We start from the raw sequence: 13,642 nt of genomic DNA, 5'->3' as shown, positions 1-13,642 counted from the left end.
TCCAGCATTTTGTGTCTGTCTTCGGCTAAAGGTTTTTGGGTAACTTTGACTGGTGACGGTAAGTTTCCTGCCATCCTGATCTTTCAGTGGAGAATCGCAGCGCTCGTTCTGCTGGCTGTGCGGCAGGTAGAGCTGCTGCCTCACAGCGCCAGAGTCCCGGGTTCAATCATGAACTCAGGTGCTGTCTGTGTGGAGTTTGCATGTTCACCCTGTGACCACATGGGTTTCCTCCGGGCGTTCCGGTTTGTATATTGTCCCACATCCCAAAGATGTACAGGTTTGTAGGTTAATTGCCCCTAGTATGTCGTGAGTGGGTGTGAAAGTGGGTTAACATAGAACGAGTGTGAATGGGTGATCAATGCTCAGCATGCACTCGGTGGGCCGAAGGGCCTGTTTCCTTGCTTTGTCTTTTAATCAATCAATTAAGTGTGGGTTTGCCCTACTGGAGTCTGTGAGTCCCTCCTTGTTGTTGTCCATGATCTTTACCTCAGAGATACCATGGAAAGCTGGTTAACAGTGAAATCACTTCTAACAGCAACCGAGCAGGTACAGCAGGCAGTGAAGAAAGCCAATGGAATGTTGGCCTTCATAACAAGAGGAGTTGAGTATAGGAGCAAAGAGGTCCTTCTGCAGTTGTACAGGGCCCTAGTGAGACCGCACCTGGAGTACTGTGTGCAGTTTTGGTCTCCAAATTTGAGGAAGGATATTCTTGCTATTGAGGGCATGCAGCGTAGGTTTACTAGGTTAATTCCCGGAATGGCGGGACTGTCGTATGTTGAAAGACTGGAGCGACTAGGCTTGGAATTTAGAAGGATGAGAGGGGATCTTATCGAAACATATAAGATTATTAAGGGGTTGGACACGTTAGAGGCAGGAAACATGTTCCCAATGTTGGGGGAATCCAGAACCAGGGGCCATAGTTTAAGAATAAGGGGTAGGCCATTTAGAACAGAGATGAGGAAAAACTTTTTCATTCAGAGAGTTGTGAATCTGTGGAATTCTCTGCCTCAGAAGGCAGTGGAGGCCAATTCTCTGAATGCATTCAAGAGAGAGCTAGATAGAGCTCTTAAGGATAGCGGAGTCAGGGGGTATGGGGAGAAGGCAGGAACGGGGTAATGATTGAGAATGATCAGCCATGATCACATTGAATGGTGGTGCTGGCTCGAAGGGTCGAATGGCCTCCTCCTGCACCTATTGTCTATTGTCTATTGTCTATTGAGCAGCAGTAACTGCAGCCTCTCTGCTGGATGCACATTCCTGTTTAGTTTTGTTCTGCCAGAGGTTCAGTTTAGTTTTAGTTTAGAGATACAGTGCAGAAACAGGCCCTGTGGCCCACCTTGTCCACGCCGACCAACGATCCCTGCACACGAACACTATCCTACACACTAAGGACAATATACAATCTTTACCAAAGCCAATTAACCTGCAAACCTGTGCGTCTTTGGAGTGTGGGAAGAAACCGGAGCACTTTCTCTCACCTGGAGAGAGGTTTGTAAGAGTCTTTGAGACATGCTGAATTTCCTCAGTTTCCTAAGGAATTGGAGGCATTGGCTTGTCTTCTTGGCTGTCAATTCAATGTGGTGTGGAGTTCAGCTCGCCCAACTATAGGAGATTTACATTGAGCTGGAAAGGGTGCAGAAAAGATTCAGAAGTAGGTACCTAGACCATGGGGGTTTCTTCTCAAGCAGTGTGTTGGCTATTTGGAATGGGCCTGCAGAGGAGCTAGTTGAGGCAAGCACCATGACAACATTTAAAAGGTCACCCGAAAGGCTGTCTGAAGAAGGGTCTTGACCTGAAACGTCACCCATTCCTTCTCTCCAGAGATGCTGAGTTACTCCAGCATTTTGTGCCTATCTACTGTGCCACTTGGTTGGTGGGTGCAGGCTAAGGTGAAGGCAATGTTTCTGTCTGGGATAGCTCGAAGATTTTGCCTTGCACCTGTCGGGCTGAAGTGCCACTCTGTCTCCATCACTTGGATTCTGGTGACACCACCATTCAGGCCCAGACACCTTCCTCTTCCCACATCGTGTGGCTTCACCTCCACCACAGTGTCCAGGGTTCCCAGAAGGGCGCAGCTGGTAGAACTACAGCCTCACTGCACCAGAGACACGGGTTCGATCCTGATCTCGGCTGCTGTCTGTGTGGAGTTTGCACGCTCTTCTCGTGACTGCGTGGTTTTCCTCCGGGTGCTCTGGTTTCCTCCCGCATCTCGACGACACGTGGGTGTGTAGGTTAATCGGCCCTCTGCAAGGGAGTGGATGAGAAAGTGGGACAACTTTCTACCGGGCGGCACGGTGGCACAGCGGTAGAGTTGCTGCCTTACAGCGAATGCAGCGCCGGAGACTCAGGTTCGATCGTGACTACAGGCGCCGTCTATACGGAGTTTGTACGTTCTCCACGTGACCTGCGTGGGTTTTCCCCGAGATCTTCGGTTTCCTCCCACAATCCAAAGACGTACAGGTATGTAGGTTAATTGACTGGGTTAATGTGGGCCGAAGGGCCTGTTTCCGCGCTGTATCTCTAAATCTAAAGAATCTCGTGTGAGCAGGTGATCAATGCCACTATGGACTCAGAGGGCCGAATAGTGACAGGGCCAGCATATGGATTCCCAGCATGAAAGAAAAATACAATGTTAAGGTCATAAGCTCAAGTCATAAGGGATAGGAGCAGAATTAGGCCATTCGGCCCATCAAGTCTATTCCACCAATCAATCGTGACTGATCTATCTCTCCCTCCTTACCCTATTCTCCTGCCTTCTCCACATAACCTCTGACCCCCGTACTAACCAAGAATCTATCAATCTCTGCCTTAAATATATCCACTGACTTGGCCTCCACAGCCCTCTGTGGCAAAGAATTCCACAGATTCACTACCCTCTAACTAAAGAAATTCCTCATCTCCTTCCTAAAAGATTGTCCTTTAATTCTGAGGCTGTGACCTCTAGTCTTACACTCTCCCACTAATGGAAACATCCTCTCCACATCCACTCTATCCAAGCCTTTCACTATTCTGTACGTTTCAATGAGGTCCCCCCTCATTCTTCTAAACTCCAGTGAGTACAGGCCCAGTGCTGACAAACGCTCATCATTCCTGGGATCTTTCTTGTAAGCTTTTCGCCGTGAAGTTCCATTGGCTTTTCACTATTTGCTTTCCCATGAAGTCCCTGCAGATCTGAAAATTGTTCCCTTCAAGTATTTATCCAATTTCTTGTTGAAATTGCCACTGAATCTACTTCAGCCTATCTTTCAGGCAGTGCCATTCAAAAGCACTTTGTCTCCTCCCCTCCCCATGTATTGTTCCCAATTACCTAAAGCCTCGTCTCGGTGGAGCCATTGGTCAGCGTGGTTCACTGTGTGGAGGGGGTCGGGACCGACAAGGGTCTGTACGTGTGGCCAGTGCCAGGGATACACAGTGGCGCAGCGGTAGAGTTATTGCCTTACAGCGCTTGCAGCACCGGAGACCCGGGTTCCATCCCGACTACGGGCGCCTTCTGTACGGAGTTTGTACGTTCTCCCCGTGACCTGCGTGGGTTTTCTCCGAGATCTTCAGTTTCCTCCCAAACTCCAAAGACGTACAGGTTTGTAGGTTAATTGGGTTGGTTAAAGTATAAATTGTCCCTAGTGCGTCTAGGTTAATGTGCAGGGATCACTGGTTGGTGCAGACTCGGTGGGCCGAAGGGCCTGTTTCCGCGCTGTATCTCTAAACTAAACTGAACTAAACGACATTGTGCCGTGGGTGTGGGGGAGGGTCGAGTGTGGAACTGGTGTGGTTTTAAAGTTTTGAAGAAGGGTCTCGACCCAAAACGTCACCCATTCCTTCTCTCCAGAGATGCTGCCTGTCCTGCTGAGTTACTCCAGCATTTTGTGTCTATCAGGGATCTACCTCAAACCTGTGTCCCCTGCACACCAACACTGCTGGCATGATCTCCACACTTCGGTGTAGTGAGCAGCAGTGCCAAGAGCCGGTCAAGACTGTTTCATTGCCAATATGCAGGACAGTGACATTGCGACTTGCTGAAGCATATACAGACACGTTAACATGTTGACTACGAATAAAGCAGGCTCCTGGGATACATGTGTAGGAAAGAACTGCAGACGCTGGTTTAAATCAAAGGTAGACACAAAATGCAGGAGTAACTCAGCGGGTCAGGCAGCATCTCGGGAAAGGAGGAATGGGTGACGTTTCGGGTCGAGACCCTTCTTCAGACAAAGGTGTAAGGTGAGAGGGGAAAGATTTAATAGGAACCTGAGAGGCAACATTTTCACACAGTAGGTAGGTACATGAAACGAGCTGCCAGAGGAGGTAGTTGAGGCAGGTACTATAACACCATTTAAAAGATATTTGGACAGGTATATGGATAGGAAATGTTTTGGGAAATATAGGGGCCAAAGTTTAGGGGCCAAACACGGACAGGTGGGACTTGCATAGATAGAGCATTTTGGTTAGAACGGGCATAGAAACATAGAAAATAGGTGGAGGAGGTGTCAGCACCGCCATTCATTGTGATCAAAGGCTATTCTATTCTGTTTCATGGCTGATCGTCCACAATCAATATCCTGTGCCTGCTTTCTCCCCATATCCCTTGATTCCACTAGCCCCTAGAGCTCTATCTAACTCTTTCTTAAATCCATCCAGTAATTTGGCTTCCACTGCCCTCTGTGACAGAGAATTCCACAAATTCACAACTCTCTGGGTGAAAAGGTTCCTTCTCACCTCAGTTTTAAATGGCCTCCCCTTTATTCTAAGACTGTGGCCCCTGGTTCTGGACTCGCCCAACATTGGGAACATTTTTCCTGCATCTAGCTTGTCCAGTCCTTTTATAATTTTATATGTTTCTATAAGGTCCCCTCTCATCCTTCTAAACTCCAATGCATACAAGCCTATTCACTGTTGGGCCGAAGGGCCTGTTTCCGTGCTGTATGGGTCTCTGACTATAACGTTGTGGAGTGATGCAAGAGTCATCACTCCAGAAGGCAACGAGTGTTTATGTTTCATATGTCATTTATGGCAACTGAAAGCTGGAAAGGGCACAGAGAAGATTTACGAGGATGTTGCCAGGACTAGAGGGTGTGAGCTGTAGGGAGAGGTTGAGTAGGCTGGGACTCTATTCCTTGGAGCACAGGAGGATGAGGAGTGATCTTATAGAGATGGATAAGATCATGAGAGGAATAGATCGGGTAGACGCACAGTCTCTTACCCAGAGTAGGGGAATCGAGGAGCAGGGGACATAGGTTCAAGGTGAAGGGGGAAAGATTTAATAGGAATCTGAAGGGTAACTTTGTCATACAGAGGGTGGTGGGTGTATGGAACAAGCTGCCAGAGGAGGTAGTTGAGGCTGGGACTATCCCAACATTTAGGAAACAGTTAGACAGGTACATGGATAGGACAGGTTTGGGAGGATATGAACCAAATGCAGGCAGGTGGAATTAGTGTTGCTGGGACATGTTGGCCGGTGTGGGCAAGTTGGGCTGAAAGGCTCTGTGACTATGATGGTAGTTTTTATTTTATTTTCATTTTTATTTAGAGATACAGCGCGGAAACAGGCCCTTCGGCCCACCGGGTCCGTGCCGACCAGTGATCCCCACACTTTCCTACACCCACTGGGGACAATTTCTACATTTACTAAGCCAATTAACCTACAAACCTGCACGTCTTTGGAGTGTGGGAGGAAACCGAAGATCTCGGAGAAAACCCACGCAGATCACGGGGAGAACGTACAAACTCTGTACAGACAGCACCCGTAGTTGGGATTGAACCCGGGTCTCCGGCGCTGCATTCGCTGTAAGGCTGCAACTCTACCGCTGCGCCACCGTGACCGTCTAGCACCTCTGTTGATCCAGACATAATTACGAGAGTATTGGGTGTGGCACACACTATTCTGGGATGCGTGGCTCCTTCGTTAATTGTTAATTCTTTATTTTAAGTTTCTAGCAGTCCACGGTGCTTTCAAAACATTGGAAGGGTATAACTATGTTCCGATGTTGGGGGAGTCCCGATCCAGGGGCCACACTTTAAGAATAAGGGGTAGGCTATTTAGAACGGAGATGAGGAGAAACTTTTTCACTCAGAGAGTTTTGAAGCTGTGGAATTCTCTGCCTCAGAAGGCAGTGGAGGCCAATTCTCTGGATATTTTCAGGAGAGAGCTAGATAGAGCTCTTAATGATAGCGGAGTCAGGGGGTATGGGGAGAAGGTAGGAAAGGGGTACTGATTGTGCATGATCAGCTATGATCATGGTGAATGGCGATGCTGGCTCGAAGGGCCGAATGGCCTACTCCTGCACCTATTGTCTATTGACCTCTTGGTCCGGCAAAATGGATAATCGGCAAGGTTCTAGAACCAAGCGAACCGAAAAATCAGTGGTGGACCGTACCTGTAAAGGAACATTGAGCTACTAGCAGCAGCATAACACACCTGTAAACGCAATAACACACAGGTAAATCTACAGTAATTAGTAATGTAATAAATTTAAAACCATTACAGACTATTAATTTATAATATCATTGAATATTGTACAAGCAAAAATAGTCCATTTGTCAGGGGAATGCAAGTCCTAATAGTTTTTTTTCAAGATACAGGGTGGAAAAAAGGCCCTTCGGCCCACCGTGTCCTCATCGACCAGCGATCCCCGCACATTAACCCTATCCTACACACACTGGGGACAATTTGCAATTATTCCAAGCCAATTAACCAACAAACCTGCAAGTCTTTGGAGTGTGGGAGGAAATCGAAGTTCTCGGAAAAAACCCATGCGGTCACGGGGAGAACGTACAAACTCCGTACAGACGGCACCCGTGGTTGGGATGGAACCCGGGTCTCTGGCGCTGTAAGCGCTGTAAGGCAGCAACTCTACCGCTGTGCCACCCAATGGTATAATGTGCCCAGATACAGAGGTTTAGTAAAGATGCAAAGTCCCAGGAAGGAAAATGGAGAGAGGGGAGGGAGAGGGGCAGGGGTGGAGATGGGCTTTGGATCGGAGATGGAGAGTGAGTGGGGGGTAGGAGGTACAGTCGATAGCAGGAGATGAATGTGAGCACAAATGGCCATGAGTGACAAAAATATTTTAAACGGCAGAAAATAAAACATTTATTCTTTAATTAAAAAATACTATTTTCAAATAAATCCACTTTCGTTTGAACACCGCCTGTTGCAGGAGGAGTCCTTGTGGAGACACTGTGTGGAAGTGTTTTAAACCAGGCAGCGTTGCCTTTGGGAATGTGACCTCCTCGGACAGCTTCTGCAGCCCTGTGGTGGTCTTCTCCCCGTCTTCAACGCTGCTCCTCGCGGTGCTGGTGGTCCAGTGATCTCTAGTACATGTAGAGGTAGCGGACGGCTATTGCTGCCTTGAGGCGGACACCTCTCACGGGGTCAGAGAGCAGGGTGCAGATCTCTTTGCAGACGGAGTCCGCAGAAAACTGTGTGGCAAACTCATCCACGCCATCGTGCATCAGCAGCCCGATCAGAGTGACCGCGTTCTGCCTGATCCCTGCCTGGGGGTTGGTGAAGAAGGCAGCGCTGTTCATGATGTAGGCGGTCATCCTGTCGGGCAAGTCCTCACTGATGTGCTGGGACACTTTGGTCAAGTAGGCTTCATAGTCCAGCATGGGGTCCTCAGGTGACACCTCCTGAAACATGCTGCTCAGGCTGTCTGAACCAACAATGGGACCCATCAGCTTCAGCACTGACCGGCACACTTTGACCACCTCCATGTTCTCATCGTTGAGATGCAGGAGCAAGCTGACCAGGGTGACGTGTAGATGTTCAGCCAGTACAGGATTCCTCTCTGGGTTTCCAAACCTGACCAGTTTCCCCAGGACTTTGAATGCCGAAGCCCTCACTCTCTCCAGCTCGTTCTCGAACAAGGACTCGATTGTAAGTGCCACATCGATCAGAATGTAATCTGCAAAATGCCCATGCAGGGAGTCCAGGACTTTGGCAATGCTGGACATGGCCTCGATGGCCATAAGATTGTTGGACTTCCAGTACTTGTGAATCACTGCGATCAATGCGATCAGTAGTTTGTTGCAGTATTTCTCCAGGTTCTGGGCTGCCCCAGCTGCAGTGTTTCCCAAACCCCTGATAGCGAGACCCTGGATGGTGGGGGAGGGATCGATCAAACATCGGAGAAGGCTCCCCACCAGTGTGTCGGTCAGTGACAAGTCCATCACCACCGAGTGGTTGAGCAACTCGGCAAAGAATGCCGCCACGGCCACTCTCTGCCTCTCCTGCAGGTTGGCCAGGAAGGGGATGAGTTCTTCCACAATGCTGATGAGATGCGGCACGGCACACACCACCATCTTGTTGGCCAGGAGCATCACCCCCTCGTGGTGCCTCCCTGGGCACTTGATCAGCTCCCAAGCCTTCTCCTCCATGGCCTTCACGCCCTGGCACATGCTGCTCCTCAGGAGAGCTTGGAGGATCTCCACGATGTAGTTGCAAATGTCAGTGTTGCCAGTCTCCTCGTTGAAGACGGAGGACTTCCTCTGCTTTGGGATGCGTAGGAAATCTCTGGAGCAGATCTGGACACTGGAGCTGAGGTGCAGCAGAATGACACTGAACAACTGTGGGTACAGGATGTTGACTGCATCGTCTGATTCTGGGCAGCAGATCATTGCATGGAGAGCGTGGATAACAGCTAAAGATTGCTGCGTGGTCAACACCATCTCCTGCATGAGAGATTCCTTGTTGTCATCGTACATGAGCTTCAGGTTATTGAGCAGGTACTTGATGGACGTCGTGGCCAGTGTGCTGTCACTCAGTAGGGATCTCCATATGTCGTCCGTGTACGTCTGAAATGGAATTTGGTGCTTGAGGAGATAAGGCAGAACCATCGGCACGTTTTGTGAAGCCAGAATGGAAATGGAATGTATCACGGAGCGTGTGACTTGCGGCTGTGAGATCAACTGCAACTGATGGTAAAGGGATCTGATTATTCCAGGAATGTTGGTGAGGACAGTCCCGCAGTTCCTGACGAGAACGTTCACGATGACAGAGGCGGCGTACGACCCATTCAATTGCTCGTCGGCGAGTTTTTCCGAAATGATGAGGAGCAGTGCGTTGACTTGGTTATGAGGCACACATCTGGATAGAACCTTGCCCAGATCTATGCACACGTGGAAGAGAGCCTCAAAGCCGCTGTCCTTCAACCCATCCTTGATGGCCTTCAGATGTTCCACACTGCTGTCTTTATGGTCCATTGGAAAGCCCGCCAACCGTAACTGCAGGTAGAGCAGCACATACAGACACTCAAGGGCTCTTTCCCTCACAGTGAATGATGAATCAGAACACCGCACCACTGCATACCCAATCATCTCCACAAAACTGTGGGACGAACCCTGCTCATTGACCACAAACGTGTCCTGATAAAACGTCAGCAGATGCAAGGCCATCGCCAAGGACCTTTCCCGCTCGTAGTTCTTGGTGGATTCTATCCAGATCACCAAGAAGCTGAAGAGATACTGAAGACCTTTCGGCGACAAATCCAAACTTAGAAGTTGAGTCAGAAGGTCCTCGAGAGACATCAGGGTTTCATCATAAAGCTCCTGCCTCTTCATCCTATCCACCTCTCTGCTTTCACCAGTCTCCAATGATGGCAAGCTGAAAATGCTGTGCAGACATAGCTTAACGAGTTCCCCATGATCATTTAGCACAAACACAGGCTCCACTGTTACGAGGCATGAGCTAGCATCCATCGCATCCTTTCGAATATCTGTTGTCAATGAGTCTGTGGGCTCAGCCTTGATAAACTCTTGCAGGTAGGTCAGTAGCTCAGTCTTTCTGCTCAGCTTGTAGCTTGCTTGCCCTTCCCCATATTGGAACGCTGTGGCCAAGAGGGTTATGGTCTTTATCAGACTTAACTTCATCGTTGGGTACCTGACCTGAACCTTCATTCCCAAAATCTTGATGTTGAAATGCTTCAAGACATTCTGCAGAATATCTGTCTCTATTCTGGGCAAAATAATATCCTTGGGACAATGCAGGATTATATATCCGTAGCATAAAATAAGTGTGCTTTTCACTTGCATTATTCCAATGTTCCCATGGTCCTTCATTATCTGGTAGAAACTCGCAGTCTTCTTAAAAATGTTCAGCTTGGAACAGTTTTTCAACACAGTTAGGGAAGTCTCCAAGTGAGTTTGGGCACAGTAGCCAATTGCCGTGGCGATACCTTCTCTTTCCAAGTCCTTGTCATGTTGGACAATCTGGAGCATCACTTGGAGCTTCCTCTTCACCACGCCTTGGCTTTGGGTCAACTGCAAGGCGATGCCCACACACTTGTAGAGAAAGCCCTTCTGCTGCGAAGAACTGTGGCTCCTCTGAATCTGCTTGGTCATCTCCTCACTTAGGCGGACGATCCACACTTCGTCTTCGATCTCCTCCAAGGTCCGGGACAGGACCTGCAGCAGTCTCTGCTCCCAATCATTCTGGATCAGGTGGTCCTCCGGACGTTCCCGCAGGTAGCTGACCAGAGCCGGCAGCTCTTTATCCCACACGTTCACAGCGGCCGGGTGAACATTAATGCCCAGGACCCAGAGCAAGGACAGGGCAGGGGCTCCCCGCCCCCTCCCCTCGTAGGGGGAAGAGGACACAGCCAGCAGCCGTGTCAGCAGGGCCTGGCGGTTTGGGAGATTGGTGTGCTCTTCGTAGTTCAACACAAACTCCGTCTCCCCAGCCCGCTGCTTCTTGCTTCCCAGGTAGGCCAAGGAGCTGCAGACATCAGCCAGAGCGTTGGTGTACCTGGCTGGGATGATAAACTCCAACAGCAGTGGCCACAGGACATTGTCCACCATCGTGGTGGTGGTCAACCTCTCCAGCAGCCGCACGTACAGGCTCTTGAGTTCACCGTCCGTCACCCCACTCTCGTGCTGCTCGCTGCTGTCCCTGGTCCTGTGGCTCTCCCCTTCCTCCCCCATGGGCAGCGAGCACTGCTCGACAATGAAGCGGACCAGCTCCACGCCTCCTTCCAGCTCCAGGTAGCCGTGGCTGGCCAGGGCCTGCACCAGCTGGCTGAGGAAGCCCTTCACCCTGTGGCTACTCCTCAGGACCGACATCGAGACGCTGCTCATGATCTGGGCCTTGTGGGTCTCCAGGGAGGACGGCACCATGTTGACGAGGTGCTTCAGAATGGCCAAGGCTCCCAGCTGGATTTGGTCGTTGGACATCTCCAACTGCAGCAGAAGGAATTTGCCGATCTCTTGCCCGAAGGAGGAACTGAGGATTTGAAAGCAGCAAAGGATTTTATTTCGAAGGCATTCAGACAGCGCAGTGGTTGGGTGATCCATGGAAATGCAGATCTGTTGGTGTAATGTGACCAGGAGGTGTTCCAGGTGAGACAGCAGCATCTTGCTGTTCCTCTCCAGGGCAGTGCAGAGTATTCCGCACAAGCCCTTAGTGACAGAGAGATCACTGTACGACTTCTGGTACAAGGACAAGATGGCTGGAATCAGAGCGGGCAGTTCATTCTCTACTTTATCACTGGGGAGAAGGTAGATGATCTGGCCTATTGCTTCCACCACCCCTGTTGTCATCTTGGGGTCTCTCGAGTTCAACCAGGACTGGAAGAGCACGTCGTAGGCACTGGAAAGCTCAGTGACGTAGAGACACTTCTTCGTTGGGAGATGCGGGTCGGAGTTGTATGTGAGGATGCTCTTGCTGAAATGGCCTAAGGCATAGCAGAACACCCAACGCATCCTCTTGCACGTCTCTATGTTCAACAGGCCCAGGATGGTGTCCAAGATTGGCTTCAGCAATGGCACGATGCAGCACCCATTCTCAGAGCACAGGTTTGCCAGGGTCAGGATCACATAGAAGTTTGCTGGGTTCTGTCTTTGCAGCATCGACTGTAGCTCCATGAAGACTTCAACGGGAAACATGGAGCCCAGGATGAGTAGGAATTTGCTTGCCGTCTCCCTGTGTGAGTCGTTGATGCCAGTTATTTTGGACATTTCCATTGAAGCCATGGAGATCATTCTCTTGGACAATGGGCGGCTCAAATGGCGGGTGTTCTCCTTCACGATCAGCACCGCGCTCTTCAGCAAAGTCGTGCGCTGGGACAGAGGCAGAGTCTGGCGCTCCACGAGGAAGTTGTGAAGGAGCAGGAGGACTCGCTTCCGTTTAATCCGCCCCAGATCCTGCAGGGACTCGATCACCCTCTGCCTCACCAGCTCACTGCTGTCAGGAGACATGCTCTGAAGGGCACTGATCCAGGCTTCCACTTTCATCCTCGACCCTGCCTATCATGCACACACCTGCCAATCCCACCAGCCCACTTTCCCAAACTCCGGAGGTGATGCTGACCCAATCCTGTCGCTCCTTGCAAACAAGTTTCCCCAAAAGAGGCAGGGAATGTTCTCTGAGCACTGTGCGCTCCAACGATCCAATGTCTTTTCCAAAATTCCCAATTCTACAGTCACAAAGTATTTATTTAGGATAGATTGATGGACAGGTACACCTGAAAACAAGCCCGGTGACCCACCTAGTCCACGCCGACCATCGATCACCGATTCACACTGTCTCCATGTTTTGTTTCCCTTTGAAAGGCTCGGGAAAAATGGTCAAAAGTCGCCCAATTTCCATTTAATCACCGGGTGATTGTGAACCAATTATTTAATTAAAGCTTCTTCCCGTTGATAGAGTCGGTGAATCTTCTTCAACTTAATATTTTAACCCGTTGCCATGAACGAACTTACCCGAAGGTTAATAATTCCTTTTCGATCTATCTCAGTGGAAGTGGAATCACTGTGAGTGTTTACACAGGCAATTGTGGTGTCAACACACACTTGGAGACCCTGCACATGTTGAAAGTGGTTTCTCCGCTCGAACTCAACTCAAGGGCTCCTACGAATTGAAGACGTTCCCCAGTGCTCGCTGGTGCTTGCTTGTGGGTTCCTATTCTGACAGGTGACGACCTCTTTGAGGTTTGGTGTTGTGAAGAACTCGGTGTTGGAGGATTATTGATCTTAGAGTTGGTGGACACACACACAGAGCAGAGCAGTGAAGACTGCCTTTACCACTGCCCTCATCTATACCCAGGGGCGGCCACTTGGTACATTGTGATGTCATGTGACTCGTCTGTCACATGACCTCCCGGGCGATGACCTCACCACTAAGGACCAAAGTACGATTGACTGGGTCACATTGGAAATTGCTGGCAGACTATTTTCCTGACTCCTTGGTGAATGGAGATTGAGGAAGAAGTTTACTGGGTTTGGTTTAGTTTAGTTTAGTTTAGTTTCGAGATACAGCGTGGAAACAAGCCCTTCGAGCCTACCGAGTCCAGGCCAATCATTAATCACCCGTTCACACTAGTTCCATGTTATCCACATTCTCATGCACTCCCTGCACACCAGGGGCAGTTTACAGAGAGGCCGATTGACCTACAAACGCACGTTTCTTTGAGATGTGGGAGGAAACCGGAGCACCTGGAGAAAACCCATGCAGTCTCAGGGAAAACATGCAAACTACACACAGACAGCGCCCGAGGTCAGGATCGAACCTGGGTTTAGATTAGTTTGGAGATACAGCCGGGAAACAGGCCCTTCGGCCCACCGAGTCAGCATCGACCAGCGATCCGCACACACTATCACTATCCTACATACACGAGTGACAATTTATATTTAAACCAAACCACTTCGTGAAAAATGC

At 49.8% G+C, this 13,642-nt stretch overlaps 1 protein-coding gene across 1 annotated transcript; it reads right to left on the bottom strand.

Moving 5' to 3' along the window:
• Positions 1 to 7,305: 7,305 nt before the first annotated feature.
• Positions 7,306 to 12,219, bottom strand: LOC144610994 (maestro heat-like repeat-containing protein family member 1). Its single transcript, XM_078430078.1, has one exon. The coding sequence runs from the start codon at positions 12,217 to 12,219 to the stop codon at positions 7,306 to 7,308; it is 4,914 nt and encodes a 1,637-aa protein (XP_078286204.1).
• Positions 12,220 to 13,642: the final 1,423 nt, after the last annotated feature.

Source organism: Rhinoraja longicauda, chromosome 38 (assembly GCF_053455715.1).
Source record: "Rhinoraja longicauda isolate Sanriku21f chromosome 38, sRhiLon1.1, whole genome shotgun sequence".
Lineage (NCBI taxonomy): Eukaryota > Metazoa > Chordata > Chondrichthyes > Rajiformes > Arhynchobatidae > Rhinoraja > Rhinoraja longicauda.
This window is presented reverse-complemented; position numbering and strand designations above follow the sequence as displayed.